This window comes from Cryptotermes secundus, unplaced genomic scaffold (genome assembly GCF_002891405.2).
Source record: "Cryptotermes secundus unplaced genomic scaffold, Csec_1.0 scaffold3161, whole genome shotgun sequence".
NCBI lineage: Eukaryota > Metazoa > Arthropoda > Insecta > Blattodea > Kalotermitidae > Cryptotermes > Cryptotermes secundus.
In genome coordinates this window covers 49,960-73,796 of record NW_019723002.1, presented here as the reverse complement: position 1 = coordinate 73,796, position 23,837 = coordinate 49,960, and the positions used below count along the sequence as shown (strand labels likewise).

The window sequence follows — 23,837 nt, the reverse complement described above, 5'->3', positions numbered from 1 at the left end:
GCGCAAGGTACCATGACCGTGTCACATTCCGACTATAACAGATTATAATTGCATAAAGCGACAAACTGCAGGAAGGAAACAACAGCTTAGGCTGACAAGCCTCTTGACAAGAGAACACTTGGTAGAACAAGACGTAGATCTGAGGATAATACTAAAGCGTGTTTCACATAATTTTTTTAAACGTGTGAACTAATTGATGAAGAGTAGTCTACTCTCCGGCCTCAGTACCATGTAGATGTGCAGTCTTCCGACGTTTCAGAGGAACATGCCTCCACCTTCAAGGCCGGAGTTGGCTGGATGAGTGTTCGTGTACATGTGGGGTTTCGTCCAAGAGAAATGGAGGGGAAAGAGGCGGATGGTGGGCGCCCCTCCCGGGCCACAAGGGACAGTACACAGACAAAAGTAATAACGCTTCTAACTACGAACCTGAAGACTGGTCCAGTATTTACGCCCGAAACGTAAGGAATACTGCTCACATCTGCGGGGATTCAAGAGAAGTACCGATGTGAACCTCCGCTGCCAAGTTTCCTCGTCTTGGTTCCACTGCCCCTCCCTCCACCCCTTGAGCATAGATAGTGGCCTCGAGGAATGCCCGAACCCACGGGCCTGGAGAAGCAATCCAGGGACCTCCCATGCGCCCGGCATTGATCGAGCGGCAGATGTTCGGGCCGGACCGCCCTGTGCTCCGCGTCAGTCAATTGTTGTGCTTCCACTGCCGGTGCAGCTACGGATTCATGTGTCTGCGAAACGTAAGGCGTGCGTTTGTTTGCATGGAGAGTAAATGTGTGGCGTAATTTATGTAGCAACAGTTTACACAGCTGACTTTACGTTTGTGCTTCCCGATACGGTGTCGTCACGTGAGGCTCTGTGTGTTTCCGACACGGTGTCGTCACGTGAGGCTGTTTCCGATACGGTGTCGTCACGTGAGGCTCTGTGTGTTTCCGATACGGTGTCGTCACGTGAGGCTCTGTGTGTTTCAGCAAGGTGCTTTGTTCACGATTGCGTCGCGGGGAAACGAGCAATAACGCTGACAGGCATGATCATTCGACACTATGTATTCTGAGCTAAATATGTCAAAACATGTAAAATAGTTCCAAGACATTCGCGAGGTCCCGCATTCGAATCCCGGTAAGGCGCACATTACCTGAAAGTGAAGTTGTTGATTCTTTGTTCTTCGAGGGGTATGATCTTAAACAGGCCACGGTAGCGCTCCTACACATCACTCATTCGGGATTCATAATTCCCGTCACACAAGCCCAGCATTTGATGTAGGTTACGAAACAACCCCTGTGGAATTATAACCAGCAGAAGCACCCGGACGCGTCCCTTAAATTCAAGGTGAAGAAGTGAGGTTAAATCTGCCAACAATTTGTTACGAAGTAGTAGCATGCAATGATGCTGCCAGCCACAGGAGGAACTGGAGAGTGCGAGCGCCTGCGCGCGCACACACTAATTTCATTTAAATGTTGATAAGCTTCCCCTGCCTTCTCCCTTCTTCCTTGCTGCTCCTGCACGTTACCGAAGGAAGCGTCGAGGCCGATATCTAATACCACTCTGTCCCCCCCCCCAGAATAATAAGCATAAATGGTCAGTCATAAAGCGCCTCTTTTGTACTACAGTATACTACACCTCAGATATCCACATCATAGAAATTCATCGACGTTTCGGAGGGCACACTGACTCCATGACAGAGTAAGCCAGACAAGTAGCCAGCAAGACGTAGGAGACAGCATTCTGTGTGTCGCGTGCTCCTGTGTCCGCCTTTCAACTGAAGGGAAACAAGCCTGCAACCCCGTGCTGTGCCCCCCAACCCACTGATTGGACTTCATACGGTCGGCGGGGCGGGAACTCGCATTAGTTATTAACATAATATTAAAATGAGAGTAATTGTGTTTTTGCTGAGGTGGCAGTCGGGTTTAGACGAAATTGCCAGTGAGGTGCAACATGTCGGAGCCGCGATAGCTCATTCGACACAGCGACGGGCTGGCCGGCCGGCCGGGGTCCGGTTTCCAGCAGAGGCAACAATTTTATATTCCTCATACGCCCAGACGGGCCCTGGGGCCCACCCAGCCTCCTGTCAAATGAGTAGCGGGGTCCGTTTCCCCGGGGTAAACCGGCAGGGGCGTGAAGCTTGCTTCTCACCACCGTCCACCATTATGGATGAACTAGGACTGGAGCAGTCGCAGTCTTCTTCAGCGCTTTCCCAGCATCTGTGGCTCTGTGTACAAAGGGGTGCACTAATGACAATACGTGCTGCCTACTTCTTTCCTGTGAGGTACGAACTAACGTTTATATATTACGTATTTAGAAGAAATTCAGTATTTATGGGGTTAAGCGCCTGTCACAGTAGCCGCGCGGTCTAAGGCATGAACTGGCTTCACTCCCTCGGACGCTGGGATCGTGGGTTCGAATCCCACTAAAGGCATGGATATTCGGTGTGTGTATGCGTTTATTCTGTGTTTAGGTAGAGGCCTTGCGACGAGCTGACCACTAGTCCAAGGAGTCCTACCGTCTGTGAAAAATCATTACGGAACTGAATAAGAGTGGTACCTAATACTTCCCCATCTACCGGAGGCATTGGAAACTACTTGGGCGAGAAACTTTTTGCCAGATTTAGCTCAGAGGTCTCCTAGAGACATGAGGTTCTTTTACGTGCCGTAAATATACGACACGGGACCCACGGCTTAAAGTCCCTCCCGGAGGACTTGTTCCCGAATTTTACCGCCCTTAAAAATTCCACGACATCCGCCGGGTTTGAACCCGCGTACCTTGAGTCATGGGGTGGGAACTGGGGCCGCTGGACCCTGCCATAACTCAGGCGGCTATTCCTCTGCTTCCCGCCAAGGAGGCTTGGGTTCGGTCCCATGTCACGTTGTGAGATTTGTGGTAGACAAAATGGCACTGGGTCAGATTTTCCCGAGTTCTTCAGTTTCCCCTAGCAATTATCAGTTCAACGATTGGTCCATATTCATTAATCATCCAATCATGAATGGAGGTGAGTGGTGAGCTTCACGGTCCGGCCTGTTTAACCTCGGGATATACATTGGATAGGACGCGGTGTGGGGCCCAGATCCGGTCTAGACGCCATTACCTCCGGGAACAGAAGCCAGACTCTCACTCTGGTAATTATACTGACTCAGCTACACCGGCTGCTGGCGCTGTTACTTTAGAACGCTGTCAGCAGCTGGACGGCGGCTGTATGATTGAGATGCAAACGGTCGTCACTCAGTCGACGCACTATAACGACATTTTCCACGGTGACCAGACGGGGGATTGGAACCGAGCACCTCCCGCTAGAGCATCTCGCACAAGACGTGATGGGTTTGGAAGCATCCCTTTATTTCGGACACAACAGAAGTCGTTTCATTCGTTTCCAACTTCCACATGTACATTGTTATATAAAGAAATTATATAGACATAAGCAGAAGCCTTACAACATGTTCCCAATATTGGACGAGGCGAACCCCGACACGGAAATATAACAGGCCTAAAATTTGGTGAAGTCAAGCATACGACCCTTCAAGTGACTAGTCTGCCGCTGTACTTAAGATAGGGTATGATCTGCTGTCCTCGCCCTGGACTGACAGAAGGCCTTGTATGTATTGTATATACATATGCATTGTGCCTTACCCTGTAATAACATGTAAACTGTAAATACTGGGTTCATATTGATAACTGACTTATTACTGTCATGATTTGACAAATGACAAACCCGGCCCCTTGTCAGAGAGGGCACCTCACGTGGACAAAACCAATATCTGCTCATGTGCCTCCAGTGGGGCTCCAGACCATCAGACGCAACGTGTCTTTAACTTGATACGGGCTTCAGGTCCGTGTCGAGGGGCTCTAGGCAGCTGTCTGGGTTCTGGTCGCACCACTGGGGCCACAGCGCATCTGCCCTGATTCCTCGCGACACCAGTCGCTTCCTCTGCACTGCCAGCCTGCCGTGCGCGTCCCTCAGGATTAGATCGTCCAGGTCAGGGTCGGCCCACATCCGTTCGCCAAACGCTGCGGCTCGAGGCCACAGCTTCGCGTCCAGCGAGTGTTCATCCACCATCTCACTCCACAGACACGCCTCTCCTCCCAAAACGAGGGCGCGCGGCTCGAGCTCGGTCCAGGGCCGATGCTGGTACACTGTTTGCCAGGACACCACCGGGTTGCAGGCGCCGCGCCAGTCGCCGAACCCGCAGTCGAGGTACCAGGCGTCAACATGTGATAAAATAACGCGGAACCCGGCCTGAAGTACTGCGGGAGCCTCGCCCCAGCCGCTAGCACCCCAGGTCTGTATGACATACACCCGGGGGTCGAGATACAGGTGCGCGTAGGGTGGGCGAGTTATCTGACTGGACCAGACCACCACGGCGGCGGGGACAGTGCCCCCCATGGCGACCTCCAGGACCTGCAGGGCCCGCTGCTGGAACTCTCCCCACTTGGCCATCAGCTCCTGGTGGCCGACTGGCCCGCTCAACTCGCTCGCCCAACAGTGCAGGTTGACCTCGTCACCCCCCAGGTGGAACATATCCGTTACATTCGTGAGCTCCACCAGGTCCCTGTACAGGGCGCCCAACACGGCGTACGTCTGTTTGTTGTCAGGGTTCAGCTGTCCGCAGGGAGGTTCACCGCAGTACAGGTCCCAGGGCTGCCTGTTCACGCACACACTGAGGTTGGGCCCCCACTGCCAGCCGTTGCCCGCGTGCGCAGGCGCATCCACCTCCATCAGCACACGCACTCCGCGCACGCGCGCGTAAGCCACGAGCCCAGCCACGTCGCGCGCGCTGTACACCTGCTCCGGCGAGTACGCCCCGTAGCGCGACATGTTTGGTATCCTGGGTGAGTCGAAAGGGAAGCTGTGTGAGTCCGAGACGTGCCAGTGCAGCGCGTTCAGTTTGCAGGCGGCCAGGCCGTCCACTGTAGCACGCAATGCGCCTATAGGCAGGAAGTTACGTGCTGTGTCCAACAGCACACCACGGTGAGCAAACCGGGGCGCGTCCCGAATGTGGGCACGCGTGAGGACGCGCAAGGACGTGTCATCCCACCACACCAGTTGCGAAAGCGTCTCCAGGCCGTGCCGAACGCCGAAGAATGACTGCGCACGAACCTCGGCTCGAAGCTTCGACCCGCCTGCGCGGCACACCTCCAGTTGGTAGCTCTCGTTGGTGCTGAGTGTCAGCAGGGGGTCGCGGTCTTCACTCTCAACCTGCACACTCACCATGAAGTCGCTCAGTCTGCCTTTGTCGGGTTCCTCGGAGCATGAATCTGGCACCAGGGCCTCCAAGTTCCCGCGAAACACTGCGAAGGCTTGTTCGAGCAGGGCTCGAATCTGGACACTGTGTACTTCGATCCGCAATGCCTGCAGACAGAAAGGGGCAGACTGGGACCCAAGGTCCGAAACCTCAGTCGGGCGTGGCCACAGAGGGGCAGTGCCGCATTGCATTCGGCAGGTGGCAAGCGATGTGCGGGCACCCCTCTGCTCTCGGCGCACACACTGCTCGCTCTCGCATTCCCAGCTCCACAGGTCGTCCACTGCCCAGCGTCTGGCATGAGAAAGAGCAGTTAAATTCTAGAAACGGGAACCTCCATCACCAATTAAAGAAATGGTTTTGGAGAACTATCGGCGGCTCAGGAACAACCCTGAACCGCGGAGTGCGCTCTCTGCTGAGGGGAATGTCACAACCAGTTACCTCGGCAAGTTGATCCTGAGGGCGGGCTGCAGGTCCTCGAGTCGACCCCAGTACAGTACGGCGATCAGCACCACAGTGAACACTGTCAGGGCGACCAACACCTTGCGCAGCCGCTCAGCACTGACCGACAAGCACATCTGTAGCAGACGGCAAATGTGTCAGGGGACACTGAGCAACACTTACGGTGGTGCACACTTAATAGGTTTAGAATTATACTAGTGACATTCTGGAACCGGCCAAAAGGTGTAGCTGCTGCGGTTTAGACTCGTATTCCGAAGGTGTTACTCCGACTGAGGCTTGTCATGGTTTTCTTCAGTCTCTCCAGACAAATTCTGGGACAGTACCCTGACTAAGCTTATGACACTTCTTTCCAGAAGCTTTCCAAATCATCATTCGCCAATTATGCCAAAATCCGAAGCTAAGTAACCCAGATATTCCCAGCGTCGTAAGTAACCGACAAGCTTGAAATCGGCGAATTCTGTGAAGACATTATGCAGGATATAACGCTTGTGTTATATAGAAAGCCGTGTCCACAATTTCCTTTCAGTAATTTGCCCAAATTAAATTTAGGTTGTAAGCCCAAAATGAATATTTAGGTCTTCAAATGATGTTAAAAATGTGTTAACGTGACACAGAAATACATCAGAAGTATAAATGCAGGCTCGATATGAAGTGGCCCTTAAAACTATCATGCTAAACCAAAATTAAAATGGACTGTCGTGAGTTACTGTAGCTTCGCAATACACAGTTTGGTTGAAATCAGCAGCTGCACTGACAGATATGACGAAACAATTAACTTATCCCTGCAACAAGCCCGCTGAAATTTCAACGGAAAATTGCTGAAACACATTTTACCAAAAATACCTGACCTCAATAACCTGAAAATGTTTATAAAGTCATTCAAATTTATACTAAAACACTAAACATGACAGATTGGCAAAATGTTCTAAGAGGTGTTATAACCTAGAGGAAGATATTTTGGCAAAGGTGGACACTGCAACATTGACCCATATATATTGTTCATTTTATGTGCGAATATTTTTGCTGGCATGTCGTCAACCTGTCTTGCATGATGTTATTCTTGTTGGCAGAGTGGCGCCACCATGTTGCAGCGGGTGTACGAACGGCGGCATGGACGTCGTGGTGGCGCTCTTGTGAGTCTATACATTAGAATACAGCCCATGGAAGGTGCAAGGACTCCGAGCACAGAGTTGAGATAGGAACACCGCAGGCTCACTGACTTACAAGATGCATTAATACTCTCACAACAAGTCACAAAACGGCCTACTCGAGTATCTGATGGCCATCGTATCGAACTCATCATGTATATGGTTCTGTAATGTACAACATGCATCTCGTTCGGTCCAGCCTCTTTCCGGTTTTCCCAGTAAATGTTCTGCTGTGTGTTTCCTACTGCGGACCAAACAGAGAACACCCAAAGACAGTATATGACATTTATACTCTGTACTCTTGCCAGTATGCATGGGAACCATGGCAGTTATGAGGTGTGCAAGTATAGTTATAGAGTTTCTGGATGCTATTAGAATCCTCATTACCATCTTTTTTTCTATAATTAGATATGTGAACTTTAATCTGTTAATTTGAGTGTCATTCCTTCTTTAAAGACATTCGGTTTTATACAACCTGACAGAAATGTTACGGTTTACAAACCCGAAGGATAAGTATAGCCATAAAGTCGCCACGCCCTGTATAAACTGCCTGCTAATGTTTATGTCTGAAATACACGTACATAGGCCCGAAGTCACGCGATCCTGTCTATATAGGCCACGCCCCGTGTGTTGACGTCACGTTTCGGAGTTGCGTGATCGTGTTACGTGACCGTGCTGCACCTTCAGTTAATTCCAAGCAACCAGAGCGCTGCCTAGTCGGTTACTATGTGTCGATGTCCTCATACCTGTCTGCAATACTCACTCACAGTGCTACAACCGTCTCCCGCTGTTCCGTGTAAGTGTGTGAACCAGTCATGAAGATTTTATTCTCATATCTGCTTCAACCCGTGGTGATACGAATAAGTGACAATGTGGGACAAGTGTAATCATATGCCATGTCCATGAAACGTCTGGCGGTGCTCGCCGCGACGCATTCCGATGGCTATGTCATCAACAATAACATGACGTCAATCTCCGGGGCCCAAGCCGGCCCCTCGTTACATGGCAACGTCAACATTTTGCTCAGTGGGTGAGTTCCATCAGACCGGCAATGCCGCGACAGGGGAACATACAGGGCCATGAAACTGGCGGGAAGGAATGCACCCAACCGACTGTTACATTGCCACGTAGATTTCCAATTCAGATTTATTGATATGAATTAGGTGGTCGTTTCTGAACGCGTCCTTGGGCCTTCAAATCGTCTGGCATAGGGGAAGGGACAAACATGGACCCCTTCCCCAAAAAGTAATATCAGACCATAACGAAGTAATAATTTTAATTAACTCCAGGCAGAGGCCGTCTGCCCAAACAAGGACGATGTTATTCACGGAACGCCCTGCCCGTTGCTGGCGCCTACCGGGCCGTTTGTCTCTGGTGCTCTCAAGAGTTTAGGCAGAATATGACGTGTGATTGCATTCGAAAGGAACTTTAGTATTCAGATATAATATCAGTATCACTAAATATTGTTGAAGGGCTCTTATGAACACGGTAATGAGCCTTCGGGTTCCATAAAATTTGAAATTCTTGAGTAGCTGCGCAACTGGCAGTTTAAGTCAGTCCTTACATGTTCAGGGACACCCGACAGTGCCGAGAAACAGCCACTGCACGAGGATTGTCGTCGTTCCGCCTCAAGAATAGAAGCTTTACATTCCAACAAATCACGGTGGATGAGTCCGGTTCAAACCTCAGCCCGAAAACCGGCAATCCTGACATGGATTTTCTTCGCAGTTTTCCTCAGTCCCTGAAGGAAAATAAATGCCAGGACAGTACCTCAAATTAGAACCCGACCGCCCCCTTCCACACAATTTTCAGTTCATTCAACGCTGTACAGTCTGAGCGATAAATAAATCACAAATAAAGAGAATCCAAGAAATCACATCAAAATGACGAAATATGACGTGGCAAGTCCAGCTCTACGTAGTGGTGGGAGGACGACAAGGTTCTTGTTCGTTCGCTGTCGGTGGCAGATCGGGTCCGTTGCAGGCTGTGTACCGCTGTGTACTTCTCATTTGGCTTACTTTTCGGTCCTGTCAGTACCTGAGCTACAAGTGCATAGCGTCTAGTGGTAGAATGAAAAATTAATTGGAAAGGATTCGAAAAGAAGCGACCGTGGCCTATTACAGATACTGCCGCAACATTTGCCTGGAGAGACCGGGGAAATTTATACCAAAATCTAAGACACCCAGCGTCCCTGTCGAGATTCGAACCGAGCATGTTCGGAATACGAGTCTCAAGCGTTACTGTTTACGATTCGTGTTGCAAGAAGCCCTCCAGGCCTGCAGTCAGCCTCGGGACAGTATCTGCCTGGGCCGTATCGATTGTTCGCAACATAAGCGTGCCTGACAGACTTTTGTTGACCTGGTTACGAACCTCCAGGCTCCATGATACTAACCGTGCGAGTTCGTTCGCATGGTGACACTTCTGACTTGTATCTGGGCGGTGCCCAGTTCGAATCTCTTCTGAAACACCGACTATAGTAAATTTTTCATGGTTTTCCTCCGTCCAGGATAGCACACTCAGCTAAACCACGGCAGACTCTTTCGAATTCAGCCTTCAGCAAACTTACACGGGTATGCTGAGATACTAATAGCCTAATTACATAAACCGCAGGCATGAATCCAGAATAGCAGTCATTCTCAAGTTCTGCTGAAACAAAGGACAGGCGAGAAGCGCGATCAATAAAACGGGTGGAGACCACCGCTGCTCTGTTCAGGGAAGCGGCCAATTGCGATCGATCTTGCTAAAACTAGAAAAGAACACGTCAGCAGTGCGGGTTCGTGGCTCGGGCAAATCAGATAAGTGGAAGTGCACATGTCCTGTGAGGAGGGCATCTGCACTCTATTGTTTCCTTGGGTTCCTTGGGCTGCATTTCATTAGATTACCCATAAGCATGATACACAAGAGGCCTGTACGGTAACTGCTTCGTAATTTTATGGCGCTGTCAGTACCTGAACTATGAGTATACAGCGTGGAGTGGTAGGATGACTCATAAGAGGCCCTATACCGGCACTTGCCTGAAGGGACCGAGGAAACCCACGACAATCTCCAGTCAGGATAGCCAGTTACCCGGCCGAGTTTCGAACCGAGCACCTCCGGAATAAAAGTGAAGACCACTGCAACTACACCAGTCTGACCAGTCAATGGGTTTCCAGAATTTTCCCACGATGTTTCGGAAGCTGGATCTGCTTCCGTCCTCGGGTGGAAAGTTCAGCGTGTTAGAAAGAGCAAATATCAGTTACTGGACCTGGATCTAGCCGAGTACGTGCTTCTCGCCTTTCCACCTGTTGACGGAAACAGATCCAGCTTCCGAAACACTTGTCTGCTATTCAGAGTGGAGTACCATAAACGATGGAGCAAGCCCAGCAACCCAGTAATAAAGAACTTCCTAAGTGCTAAGATAACGTCAGACAACAAAGTTATGGTCACAACATAACACTACATAAATATGAAAATGAATGCTGACACCCTCATTCCGAATTTAGACACAGAAATTCTTCATCGTATTGTGTGCTGACATCTGGAGCCACAGTGGCGCTAATCTTTCGTTTTCTGAAATGTAACTTTTGTCAGCCGTAACGTGAGAAAATTAAGTTTTATTAGTGAATGAATTTTTACTCTTCCCGATGGAGGCGGGTTGCAATACCTCCACCGTTGCCCTGAGAGTCGTAGAAGGCCAAGAAAAGGAAACCCGGTGCCTGGGGATATAACTGGGCCCACCCTCTCACTTGGGGCTGGTTAGGGGCTGGACGCAGGACTGATGACCTTCCTCTGTAAACAAAATCGTTGCGAAATCCAAAGTAGTAAAAACCGGATGAAATTTGGCAAAATCTTCTACGGAAGGCAATGGCTCAAAAGGGGCCGTTTTTTACAATGATGATGATGATGATGAACGGTTATTCTCTTTGAATGACACCAGTATTTACAATTACGTAAGAACAGACAGGATCTTTATACGTTCGTACGCCATACATACAGAAAAATACAGGAAACCAAAAATTCTGTGGTTTCTGGTTTGTTAGCTGTTATTTTGCGGTCAGCGTGTGCGATTTATCCCGAAGCACTGTCTACCTGACGTCGAAAGAAGATGAATTTCTCTGTGCTAAGTAATCTTCCTTGCCTATTACTATTTGCCCACATTCGCAACTGCTCCCCCTTACATCGGTCATGAATGCAAGGGGCGCTGAAACGCGTAATGAAGATACACACGAACACACAGAGCAGCACAGACGTTACCATTTGACTGGACTTCAGGTTCTCACCAGCGCTCACTAGGAAGTACACTATCGAATGGGATGTGACATCATGTAGCCAATAAACGTTTACCGATGTTTCGGAAGGAAGTAATGTCGACATCTTCCGGGCCGAAGAGTAAGTCAAGCAAGCACCAGCAAGAAGCAGGCAGAACGATGTTTACTTCTTGAAGATGCTTGCTTAGCTTACTCTTCGAACCTGAAGATTGAGACAGCTAGTTCTTCCGAAACGTCGGTAAATTCTAATTGACTACAAGGCGTCACATCCAAGAAAATTGTTATGTTATCACTTCGGTTTAATTAATACTGGCACACCGAGTGGGTTGCAGCAGCGGTAAGACTCTAGACTCACATTCGCGACGTGCTTGGTTCGAATCTGGGCCTAGACACTGACTATCCCGACTGAGGCTTTCCGTGGTTATTCTCAGTTACACCAGGAAAGCTAATTCCGGGATATCATCCCGGTCAGGTCATGCTACCATCCGACGCTGTATCTTATAACTAAGCATCCTGTCTCATTAGTTGACTATTTTATATGCACGGCGGCACGCGGTAGAGTAGTTGGTTGAAGAACTAAGCTACAAGTCGGAAGGTCGCGGGTTCGATTCCCGATGAGGAAATCCTTCCAGCCGTACATGGCCCTGGGGTCGACTCCACCTCTAACAGAAATGAGTGCTAGGAATCTTCCTAGTGGTAAATGGCGGCCGGCGCGTGAGACTGATAATCTCACCGCCATCTGTGAGCCGATTGTCTAGAAAATTTGGAACCTCGACGCCCCACAGCCCTATGGGCCTCCACGGTCTGTTACAGAGATAGTTTTACCTTTGCCTTTGAATTTTCGTGAAAGCATGGACTAAGTGGTGATTCGGCGAACGATCTGAGAAGATGCACTGAAAACTATACCGCTACGTAGTCCGAACTGAAAGCACTGGCACTGCACAGAACATAGCAAATTACAAGTTACTTATGCGAACCCATTACAAACATCAAAGTTTCTGCGTGCGCCAAGGCTTTCCGAAGCACAGACACACGAGCACTACAGGAAACTCAGCAAATGTATTGCGGCGATAAGCCTCCCACGAACATTTCCGGTTTGAAAAATATAAATGGCTTCTAGTGTGGCGTGATAATTGTTAGGGCCAACCTAATTTCCATTTGTGAGTGTTAGGTTAGCCGAAAGGAGAAGCTACTTGCTGTCTTGAAGGGAGGCCTTACGAACGGGAAAAGAGTCAGGGTGTCGATATATTTATTTACAACACCAAAATATGTGCCAGTTGCTCAAAAATGTCAAAAGAAATTAACGTTTTCAGGTTTTCGTCTGTAACAGTCCTATTTAAGCAATAATACTTATTTCGCATACAATTATCGATCAGTAGGATCAACGGTTCGATTTCCGCTCGAGGCACAGATGTGCGAGACACACTGTTATAGAATTCTGAATGGAAACATGGCAGAGATGTTAAACATGAAGAACAGGAAACATAAATTATGTGGCCATCCGCCCCTCCGCTCACCTGAATCTCCTGTCATTTTGTGCTCCCAGTGAAATACAGGCGAACACCAACTTACGAACATAATGTGTTCTTTGAAATGTGTTTGCAAGTTGAATGTTCGTAAGTTGAACTTTTTCATAAAATATATCATTAAATATGTTAATGCTAATTTGCTAAAACGTTCTCAAGCGCGCGGTTCTGTGTTCGTTAAACGAATTTGTAATCGCAATTTACTAGTCCGTCCAATATTCGTAAATACGAATTGTTCGTTTCTTGAAAGCTCGTAAGTAGGTAGTTACTATAGGATTCTGACGATGGTGTATAACACACTGATATGTTGGGATTTTGGACTTTATCCATCGTCCTGGTTTTTAAGATAAATAAAAACACGACGTTTCGGAAACTGGATCTGTTTCCGTCCTCAGGTGAAGGAAAACACCTATTCAGTTGGGTCCCTTAGAAAGAGCTAGCCTCAATCACTGGACCCAACTGAATAGGTGTTTTCCTTCACCTGAGGACGGAAACAGATCCAGTTTCCGAAACGTCGTGTTTTTATTTGTTATCTTAAAAACCAGGACGATGGATAAAGTCCAAAATCCCAACATATCTCGTAAGTAGGGGTTGGCCTGGATCGCGTTAAACAACTTGATTGGACGCCGAGGGAGGGAGGGAGGGAGGGAGGGAGGGGGTCAGTTACCTGCCTTATGGGTTTTGGAGAACATTCAAACGAAACGAGAACGAAATATACAAAATACGAACACGGAAAATTTTAAATATTGTGTAAACGTAGCGTTGTTTGTATTTCAAAATGGGGACCCACGATTCTGGATCGATCAATACAAAAGTTCTTAAACGGCTTAAACTTAGTAGGATTTGAGGTTCCCACACCGGTGGTTATGAAGAGTTATATCTTCTGTGATATAACGCCGTGTAGTCCGTTGACAAGTCATCAAATGTTTCGGAGTAACATACCGCCTCCATCTTCAGGATCGAAGAATAAGCCGAGCAGGAAAGCATGAAAGCAGGTGGCAAGCAGAAGAACTCTGCGGACTACACGGCTTTGTATCCCAGAAGTTAAACTTAGGTTTGTAAGCAGATATTATTAAGACAGCTCCCCCGAAACTATCCTGGCTCACGTGTTCTCTCTCGTGCCGCAGGGCGATGCTGAGCGCTCTGATACTGCTCGTGTGCCTCATCTGCTACTGCTGTCACCGCGGCTCCAGCAAGAGCTCGCAGTACTGGCAGGCGCAGCCCGATGTCTTCACTGTCGACGAACAGGTGAGTTGCCTGGCAACGGAAGGATGCAAATGCACTGTTGCTGGCACATTACGAAACACACCAAACCCCCAGTCTAGGCAGCAAGTATACTAAGATCCATGCTCCAAAACAATCCGAAGGTTCCTGAATCGCAACATCTCGGTGGGAACGGATGTTATTTAAATACGCTACACATGTAAGCTCTTGCCAAAGTAACCCGTCAATGCAACGTATTCTCACCAAGTTCAGATTACAACACATTCCCCTTTAATATTATCATTCCATCTCCGTCTTAATGACATCGCGGGTGAGTACGTTCAGATCTCGGCTATCCTGACTCAGATATTCGGCGCTTTGTTGCAAATTCAGGGACAATATCAATTCCCAGGCCACGGATTCTTTCCTACACAAAAAGAGAAGGCTTCCTCACTCTGTGACCAGCCAAGTGCCGGGCCACAGATGAAACCCGAGGATGTGACAATGTGCTGCCTGTCAGAACCACTGCACACCTCGGGGGGGGGGGACAGATGAATATACAAGAACAATGATTAGCGGACGAAACCGCAGAAACTCTGATAAGAACCTGCCTCCTTCCATATCCTTTCCGATTAATTAATCACAGTCATCCCACTATTCGACGCGGTGAAGTCTGCTCTACTAACAGCAAGGATAAGTAGTAGCACACGTAGTACAGACAAGCAGCGGCACTCACACAAGAAGACTACATTAAATAACACCTATACAGTGTGAAAACAAGAACTAGCCGCTCCAGCACGTAGACATAGGGCGAGTAACCCTAAGAATTTTAAATTTTAAATTTAAAATTTGTAGAAAAATTTTAAAAGGTTTTAAAAACATCATAACTAAAGATTTTTAGAGTGCTACTACAAGAATATCGGGTGCGACGTGTGAAACATAATCTACATACCAGACACATATCAACGATGTAGATGTTGATAATACGAAGAAAGTGACATTGTGTTTTTAAATGTTAAGTTTTAGACTGGGTTCAGTGTGGCAGCGACGTTAAGAGTATACACCTGATGATGGCCGATAGAGGCCGAAACATGTAGTGTAGAAAGAACAAGATCAAAGACATATAAATATATATTGTTTGCACTTAGGACGGAGTTTGTATCATTTATCGTGTAGAGTGCAACAGGATGCTTAAATATAATATAATAAGGATAAGTAGATGCATAATATTAGGTTAGGTCATTCTCTGGTATTGTTGCAGTGCTCTGAGGCAGCGGGGGTGTTCCTGCCCCAGGAGTCCTGCTCCCCGACCGCCCCCAGTCCGCCTCCAGCGTACGACATGGTCATAGCGGGCAGACCCCAGGGAAAGGGCGAGGAAGAGGATGACAGCGGGCTGCCTAGCTACGCGGCGGCGCTTCGGCTGGGAGCCCAGGGTTACGTCTGAGCGCAGGACAAAAGCAGATACTGTTCTGTGCAAACATGTCGACAGGTGCAAGCAGCGTTGGTGGATGATGTTTACAGGTTGACGTTTAGAAAGACAGAGATGGAGACAGCAGATTTTCTTCATGACTGTAGCTTCTGTGGGAAACATTTAACACAATACGATGGAAGAAGTTTGCAGTGAGATGTGTATATTGTTAATTAGTTAGCGTTCTTCGGAACGAGTTTGTATTGGTATTTGCATCACCTTTCAACTGTTTTTAAAAAGGGCAATAATTTAGGGTATGTTACACGTGATTTTAATTGACACGGAGAGTTTTAAACGAGTCAAGAAGCAATCGAAACAAATGCAACAATTAAACATTTGAAATTGTGGTTCTGGGCGCATGCGTACAAACTAACGTAACCCGGGAAACATGGACTGCAATGACGCTCTTTCTTTGCTGCGTTAAGATCTCAAACATGTCTACTAGCTCCACAGGTTCCCCCTCCCCAAATTTGTCAACTGATTATCGCAAAATTCACCAAAATTTTGGGTCGCTACCGCCAGGCCCTTAGTTGTTATTATTATTATTAAAGGTAACGCTATCCCTGTTACAGGCCGTGAAGGCCCATAGGGGGGCTCCCACATTTTCTTTAGAAAATCGGTTCACAGCTGGCGGTAAGGTTGTCAGTCTTACGCGCCGTCCGCCCTTTACCCCAAGGAAAATTCCTGGTACTCATTTCTGTTAGAGACTGAGTCCACCGCAGGGCCATAAGGCGGCTGGAAGGATTAGGGAAATTATAAAAATAAAAAAAAAATCTCATCGGGACTCGAACCCGCGACCTTCTGGCTTGTAGCATAATGCCTCAACCATGCTACCGCGTGCCCCACCAAATACAAATATATATAAGAATGTAGGATATGAGGTTCTCACAGCGGTNGTGTGAGACGTCAAGGCTCTCACATTTTCTATACAATCGGCTCACAGATGGCGGTGAGGTTATCAGACTTACGCGCCGGCCTCCCTTTATCCCCAGGAAGATTCCTGGTACTCATTTCTGTTAGAGACTGAGTCGACCGCAGGGCCATAAGGCGGCTGGAAGGATTAGGGAAATTAAAAAAAAAAAAAAAAAATNATACAAGCTGCTTCATAAGTTGTTAGTTCATGGTCAGCTATACGGTGCTCAAAAAGTAATTCCCCACCGAAATGTTTACTCAACTCATACGAACAGCTGAATTCCCGCTACTGGTTCAAACTCAGAAATCTAACGAAAAAGACAGAGTTAAAGAAATAGAATTGCATAGAGATAAGAGAAAATCGGTGCCAGATACACTGTTACTGAGCCATACAATTCATGGCCAAAGTCACAAAAGCTTTTCCTGAGCTACTTCGCATCATCTAAATTTGTTCCCTTCCTGTCTACCCACTGCTCTCCTACTGTGAGGTTCTCTAGCCAATACTTCGTTTGAAGATCTCGACCTCCTTGATGTAATCGCCCGAACAGTGCCAACTGTAAAGCTGTTCGTAGTGAAATTTCCCCTTGCCCCTTAACCTTTCGTGTATGCTACCCACCCAGGTTGCACGGCTGCGGTATGCGTGGAACACAAGCAGTAGGTAAGCTTGGGGTCACCCAGTGACGTGTTCCCTGCATTCTGTCGCGCGTTCATGTGACAACAGATCGGAAGAGGAGACACTGCCGAAACGTCGGCTAAGACCGGTATGACTAACCGATACGGACGTCGGATGCGACACATGTCAGTTCCCATGAGACCCAGAGATAAATGATTATTATTCGAATTCAGGAAACCCTCGCTAATCCGGAATAAGTGGGGGGAGGTCATCCTAATTAAGCGATAATCCAGGTTAATGAAGCAAATTGTAGCCCTAAAACACTTGGAACACACATAAATAGAAATTTAATGGTATACTGTAAAGTAAAGCTATCCCTGTACCAAGGCGTGAAGGCCCATAGGATTGTGAGACGTTGAGGGTCCCACACTATCTAGAAAATCGGCTCAAAAAGGCGGGAAGGTAATTAAATAACAAAATATCAATGTAGATGGTTTATTTAAAAACCATAAAAAGACAATACATTTATTTATCCATAGAAGGCTCAGAAGTTGTACTCGCTTTTTCACGTAATAATGCAGGTTTGAAGAGCCGGATTAGCGAGGGTTCTCTGTGCTGGTTCCCGTCGCTACCACTGGACAGTACACTCGCGGCCTTGCAGTAGCCAACTGCACCCGCACATGCACGAACCTGACATGACTTCATTAGAACTGAAGACGAGTAGCCCGCGGCTGCAAATGAGCGAGGGAAACGGCGCGCCATTATCACGCTCACTCTCAATTCTTCTTGTTCTCAGATCCCAAACTGTGGTCCGCGTGCCTTAAGTGAACATGACACCACCACACCGCAACTGTAATCTAGTCATTTGACTGTGTTCGTACGTTCTAATGCTTTGCAAGCAACAAAGGCAGTCTTTATTTATGACAAATAATGTAAGGCCTTGTGAGTACCTGGCTTCCTGTAGCAAACACGAAGGCCTCTGTTATTGTGTTTATGCTTAACCGGACACGAATGTCACGAACTCACCAGTGATGAGTTTATTTAAATTAGTATTGTTGTAGTGCCATAACAAAGGCCTAATATAAACCATTGCTGGCCTGGATCTCAGACGGTGCTTCGACAGCGGGCACCTTCCTTGTGTGTTTCGTTTTCTTTAGGTAATGACTAAGATGAATACTTTCCTTGGAGTGTTGATCTGAACATTGTTGTTACAATACAGACTGCTATTATCTCAGGTAATTGTTGTCTCATTTTCCCGTCGTGACCTTGGATCCCGTAAGTTAAAACACTGACACCGAGCACAGCATGTCTGTACTTGAAACAAGAAGTTCTGGGAAGAACTACCATTTTCCCTTCGATACGACACGGACCGCATAGATTTTGACGCTTCCAGCAATTTTTCGTTGCTATGGTAAAGTCTTTACAGAATTGGTACCTACAGCAGCAACGATTGGGGGATACATAGGCTCACATACCCTTTTGATAAGATACGGACCGCACAGAAAATGCGTCCAACAATTTTCTATTGCAGCGTGTATTCGTTGCCGCGAGAACGTGTTTAACGAGCCGTTGCGTAGCACCGAATGGAGGGATATACTTAACCGAACCGCTGCCTTGCAACGATAGGAGGGATATACACACGCCGTTGTAGCATAAGATATGTAAGATAGGATGTGCTTTGCTCAGCCTCTACTGACAGAGGACTTGTATGCAGTATAAAGGGAAAAATTTTCAATAATATACTAAATGAGCGACACGTATACTTGACGAAAGACCAAGCGTATTCATAAAAGACAAACACATCTTCTCGTCAGAGATGATGTTACATAAGGAATATGACGCAAGGGTTCAGTTGAAAAAAATCTCTGGTCGTGATCAAGGGTTTGGCGCCAAAATGAACCGTTTGACGGTAAACCGTCAGTTGTAAAGTAGCTTTGACTTTGACTGACGATCTATTCAGTGGAAGAGGAACAAGAAGAAGTAGGCCTAACACAGACTTGTATAAATTGAAGGTTCTTACGCAGGTAAAGACATGTGGTAGCGGGTCTGGAAGCGGCTCCGATCTAGAAAACCGAAATTAACGGCAGTGGGGATTCGTAGCGCTGACCACGCGACACCCTCTATCCGCAAAAGTTGGAACTAACTTCGCCGACAAGCGGCAGTCGCTCGGTCGGTATAGTTCGCTTGCGGACTAAAGCCACGGAGTTTGATTTTGTTCCGTTTGAAGAGTCATATTGTGGTCGTCTGGATTATGACGCTGTATAGTCTGTTACGAACCTGTCGAAGGAACATAGTGCCTCCATCTTCAGGCCAGATCCAAAGACATAAATCCGTGAGACATTCGCCTGCCGCACGTGCAGCCCCAGGCCGCGTACCGCGTGGTACGCATAGCAGCCGCTCTGTGACCTCTCTGTCTGACACTCACAACAATGGCATCAACCCGGGCAAACAGTTGAGTGGAAGGCGGTTCTTAAAGAAGTATGGTGTGGACTGAATTTACCTGGCTTAGAAGGAATTTGTAATGTGCTGTTGAGAACCTCTGCGTTCCCTAAGAGGAAGGGAATTTCCTGAATAGCTGAGTAACTATCAGCTTCTCAACAATGCCTCATTCTCCACGGCTTGAGACCGCCATTCTGCACATCAGCTATGTGAGAAAAGAGAGCCGACAAGAGGAACCAACAAGACAGACAAACTTAAGAATATGGTCTTTAGGGATGTGACGTCGTGTAGTCTGGCTGATAGGTAGTAACATTTCTAAGCAACATACCGCCTCCATACACAACTACCTTGAAGATGGACTCAGTAGGCTGCTACGACACATCTGCACCTACGTACCAAACTGGACAGTGTCACATCCCAAATACTGTATCAGCACCTGCGGCCGCAAGAAACTCAAACCCCAAGACAGACAAATAAACGAATGTACCGCACAGAGATCAAACCTGGAGGCTCCTAATTATGTACGTAATTATCTCCATTGTCGTCGCACTTGGGTTTCTGAGCTGTACTTGTGGACTCCGCAACACGACTGCTTATGTATCTATGCCATTTTGATGAAGATCGCTACATCATTAGGTTACTAACTTCACAGGACTTCTTTTCCGTAAGGTTGTCAGTTCAAGGTGTTTCATGTCATCATAGATGTTTTAGACAAAGAATACAAAGGAACAACATATCTCTTCATGGAATGTGCTGGGTTTTGTACTAGACTGAAACATTTTAGGCGCGTTTTTGGAAGAAATGTAACAAATCAGTACATCATGTAGTCGTGGCAGTTGGCAACAGCTCGATAGATGGCAGACTAATGAAGTTGCATGAATGTTCGATACATATCGATACTTCTGAACAACGATACGGTGGCGACGTGCTCAATTTCCTACGTTGCCAAGTACAAAATAAATAAGAATATAATGAAAAATAACTAACAAGCTAATTAGACAAAAAACGTATAAATAATTCGATTAATCTCGAACAATGCTCGGAGTTTTCATAAGGGATTTCTGAATACAGGATAAACACGATAAGAAAAGTGAATACCTAATGTGTACGATTCGCGATAAACCTGTATCATCTGGCCAGACAATTGGCCGTCATCCGTCGGTAACGTGAACTGCTCTTCGGAGGAGCCCAATTCGAATCTCGGACAGATTATCGTTTATTCCGACCGAGGTCACGTAACACACTCTTGCACGTAAATCTCGCCAGGCTAACTTAGCAGGCCAAGGTCATACTACGTAACAAGTTAGAACCATCGAGCGCAACGCCGTAATATGGACAATTTGTCCCACAATCGCCATTTTAGTGTTGCTCTTGACGTCAGTGTAGTGCATTCGACCCATTTGCATGTTTCAGAAGGCTGGGGGTAAGCCACGTGATTCGGCATTACAACGTGGAGTGCATCATAAATACTTTCGTATAAACGAATTCAAGTGAGAGTGAATTTGGAATTGCAGTCTACCTGCGGGTAAGGTATGGTGGGGTACGTCCATGTCTGTCTATCTATCTGCCTATGGCTCTACAGCCCTCTGTTGGACCTTGGCCGCATTTCAGTTTCTTGATCTTTTTACACAGTCGGTAGGACTCATTGGACGGTGGATCACCCGGTCGCAAGGCCGCTACCTACACACAGGACGGCAAAAACATAGAATAAACGTACAGACATTCATACCGCAAGAGGGATCGGAACCCACGATCCCAGTGTTTCAGCGAGCGAGACAGTTCATGCCTTAGGCTGCTCCGCCATTGTGAGATACTTCAGAACCGACCAACCATGAAACTAATTCACTGTGCTTAAATACGATTCGAATTAAGCAAAGGCCGGCAAAGACTCTGGCAACAAAACATCATGGCTACCGCTACCCTGGTAGAAGCCTGCGTCCTGTTCTGAACTGCGCACGCACGCACGTTCGCCTTCTTATGCCCAAACATTTTGCTAAGGACCTAAGGACTTACAGACACTTCTGAGGTTTTCTTCGCTGTGATTTGAAGCGCAATGCCTTCTGGGCTATATCGCCGTGCAGTTCGGACAGATTCCGACGTTCTGGAGGACGATATCGCCTCCATCTTCAGGGTCGAAAAGTAAACCATGCAAGAAACCAGCAGAAGCAAGCAGCATACCAAGAACAACGTATCCTCTACTGTAAACGTCTGTTCTTTTTCTGAAACGTCGGGTTAGCTAAGTTTCTGGCCGAACACATACCCAGGGCGACAGCATTATGACTTTCTTCTGTTCATGCAAACATGTGGCATCTTCCGCTTTTAGGGCAGTGAAGATTAGTACTATATACTTTTGAGTTTTGTTACTGTGTTGCAGTCTGATAAGTGGGCACCATACGTTTCAGAGGACTGACTCCTTCTTCAGGGTATATGGCGCTTTTTCTCGGAAACGTTCATATCCATCTGTTGGGCTACAGAACAGTGTCATAACCCGGGTATATGCGATATGCATCCCTTCAATTCATTTCGTTACGTTTAGAATGGGCCATGCCATAGCTCAGGTGGGTAGTGGCCGGGGCCCTTGTTCAGCCCTAGGTCAGTCTATCTGGGCTCTATGATGGACACAGAGACAGTGGCGCAGGCTCTTCTCAGACTGCATCACAATCCCTCCAGTGCTCCAGTCTCACGCGACTGGTAGACATCTCAGGTGTACGCAATTACTGTAGTAGGCAACCTTACGGAAGAAAGGTCGACGTGTTTCAACTTCTCCGGCACGCAGATTGTGGGTCGAAAATAGAATTAGGAATTTTCTAATGGTGATCCAGCGTGTTTCAACATCTCCGGTACGCAGATTGTGGTTCGAAAATAGAATTAGGAATTTTCTAATGGTGACCCAGCGTGCTTCAACATCTCCGGTACGCAGATTGTGGTTCGAAAATAGAATTAGGAATTTTCTAATGGTGATCCAGCGTGTTTCAACTTCTCCGGCACGCAGATTGTGGTTCGAAAATAGAATTAGGAATTTTCTAATGGTGATCCAGCGTGTTTCAACATCTCCGGTACGCAGATTGTGGTTCGAAAATAGAATTAGGAATTTTCTAATGGTGATCCAGCGTGTTTCAACTTCTCCGGCACGCAGATTGTGGTTCGAAAATAGAATTAGGAATTTTCTAATGGTGATCCAGCGTGTTTCAACATCTCCGGTACGCAGATTGTGGTTCGAAAATAGAATTAGGAATTTTCTAATGGTGACCCAGCGTGCTTCAACATCTCCGGTACGCAGATTGTGGTTCGAAAATAGAATTAGGAATTTTCTAACGGTGACCCAGCGATTTACTTCACTGTCCGATGATATTTAGTCGCAGTTCAGAACAGGCCCACTTGCGGCCGAGGTGACTGAAATGAAAATGAACAAAACATTCTAGAATAGGCTACAGCTGAATACGGCGATGATTATATCGCAGTGTAAAGGTTACACTGCTCGGTAAACAGCAACTTGAATGTGATAACCCAGATATGCCGAGGCACGCGACGACAACAAAACACGACGATAAACGCACGTATTTCAGCGCTTTCTGGCCGGAAGTGACGAAGGAAAAGAGCACTTCTAACACTGAATCCAGGAGTCCGGTGTGCAGTGCTGCCAGCTGGCGGCCATTTCCCCTTTACTTCGTATGAGGCTTAAACAGACTGTTTGTTCTATATCTCCATTTTTATCAGTATCATTTGAACGCTTCTCTTCTTCTAACAAGTTTGCGTCACTTTCGAAAGACAAACAGTGGACCGAGATAATTATAAATACTCATAACAGCAGCTTAAAGTTATCTTGATGACCCATTGCCTCTTTTCAGTCTATGTTCGTAACCTGGGGTTATGAAGTCAGTACCATTTTATGTCAATTGTATTTGTGTAATACCCATTGTTAATCCGCCATTTGTTACGTACGCTTTCGTAAAATAACTTATCCAACAATAATCCAGCAAAAATCGAGGCCGACGTTTAACGCCNGCACCTGTGGCCTGAGTCGCCACGTTGCTGCTGGGTAGGGAGGGGGTCTCCGTTCCGCAACATGTTACAATATATACGATTATTGTAACGTGTTTGGAATAGACATTTCCATGGTAACGCCATAACAGTAAGCCGTTGCGTAGAGAACTCCAAATCTCCACGGAGATGAACAACCGAAGACTCGCTGCGTAGCAGCAGACTGTCGATAGAGTAGCAACGGAACCGTAAGAAATGATGTTTGGTATCCAGTCCGCAGAACACCTACATAAGCCGAGAGCTACAGACAGCAAGACAGACAGACTTTGACTTGACAGCAAGAATACAGTCGGAACCTAGTCGCCATACCATACAGACAGAAGACAGCAAGAAGTCAGTATTGGGATAGCCGTCGCCGAAGACAGTTGAGATCCAGCCACGGCCAAAGATAGTTGAGACCTCGCATTGGAGTATTGGCCCAGAAGTCAAGTTACACTGCAACGACAATAATTGTAAGGTGTGTAAGTGTGAGTGTCCAATAAAGATTCGCTAAATCCGAGACCCACGTAAAGTTATTTGTCGCGTGACACACCCAACA

The 23,837-nt window shown here is 47.2% G+C and overlaps 3 protein-coding genes across 6 annotated transcripts in view; 2 read left to right on the top strand and 1 right to left on the bottom strand.

The window, feature by feature from the left end:
- The first annotated feature begins 660 nt into the window (after nucleotides 1-660).
- On the top strand, nucleotides 661-15,889 carry LOC111861608. The gene is made up of 4 exons (XM_023846310.2): nucleotides 661-749; nucleotides 6,773-6,835; nucleotides 13,751-13,871; nucleotides 15,088-15,889. Exons 2-4 carry the CDS (start codon nucleotides 6,813-6,815, stop codon nucleotides 15,268-15,270), a joined length of 327 nt encoding a protein of 108 aa, XP_023702078.1. The 5' UTR covers nucleotides 661-749; nucleotides 6,773-6,812; the 3' UTR covers nucleotides 15,271-15,889.
- LOC111861604 (probable beta-hexosaminidase fdl) overlaps nucleotides 3,307-23,837 on the bottom strand; it is a 35,464-nt gene continuing 14,933 nt past the window's right edge. Inside the window, exons 1-3 of one of the 2 annotated variants that reach the window (XM_023846302.2) lie at nucleotides 11,923-12,439; nucleotides 5,682-5,818; nucleotides 3,307-5,534 (exon numbers count right to left, since the gene is read on the bottom strand). In XM_023846302.2, the coding sequence (XP_023702070.1) occupies nucleotides 3,809-5,534; nucleotides 5,682-5,818 (1,863 nt within the window). In that variant the 5' untranslated portion in view covers nucleotides 11,923-12,439 and the 3' untranslated portion in view covers nucleotides 3,307-3,808. Of the gene's footprint in view, nucleotides 5,535-5,681; nucleotides 5,819-11,922; nucleotides 12,440-23,837 lie in introns of those variants that run through there. The other variant, XM_033750381.1, reaches the window with a different exon arrangement.
- LOC111861606 (uncharacterized oxidoreductase YjmC) overlaps nucleotides 20,581-23,837 on the top strand; it is a 15,779-nt gene continuing 12,522 nt past the window's right edge. The window contains exon 1 of one of the 3 annotated variants that reach the window (XM_023846306.2): nucleotides 20,581-20,798. In XM_023846306.2, the coding sequence (XP_023702074.1) occupies nucleotides 20,791-20,798 (8 nt within the window). In that variant the 5' untranslated portion in view covers nucleotides 20,581-20,790. Of the gene's footprint in view, nucleotides 20,799-23,544; nucleotides 23,757-23,837 lie in introns of those variants that run through there. The other 2 variants (XM_023846307.2, XM_023846308.2) reach the window with 2 other exon arrangements.

Coding starts and splice junctions, on each gene's coding strand:
- LOC111861608 (XM_023846310.2), top strand. CDS start 6,813: ATGGACGTCGTGGTGGCGCTCTT. Junction 6,836..13,750: donor GACGTCGTGGTGGCGCTCTT/GTGAGTCTATAC, acceptor CTCGTGCCGCAG/GGCGATGCTGAGCGCTCTGA. Junction 13,872..15,087: donor TCTTCACTGTCGACGAACAG/GTGAGTTGCCTG, acceptor GTATTGTTGCAG/TGCTCTGAGGCAGCGGGGGT.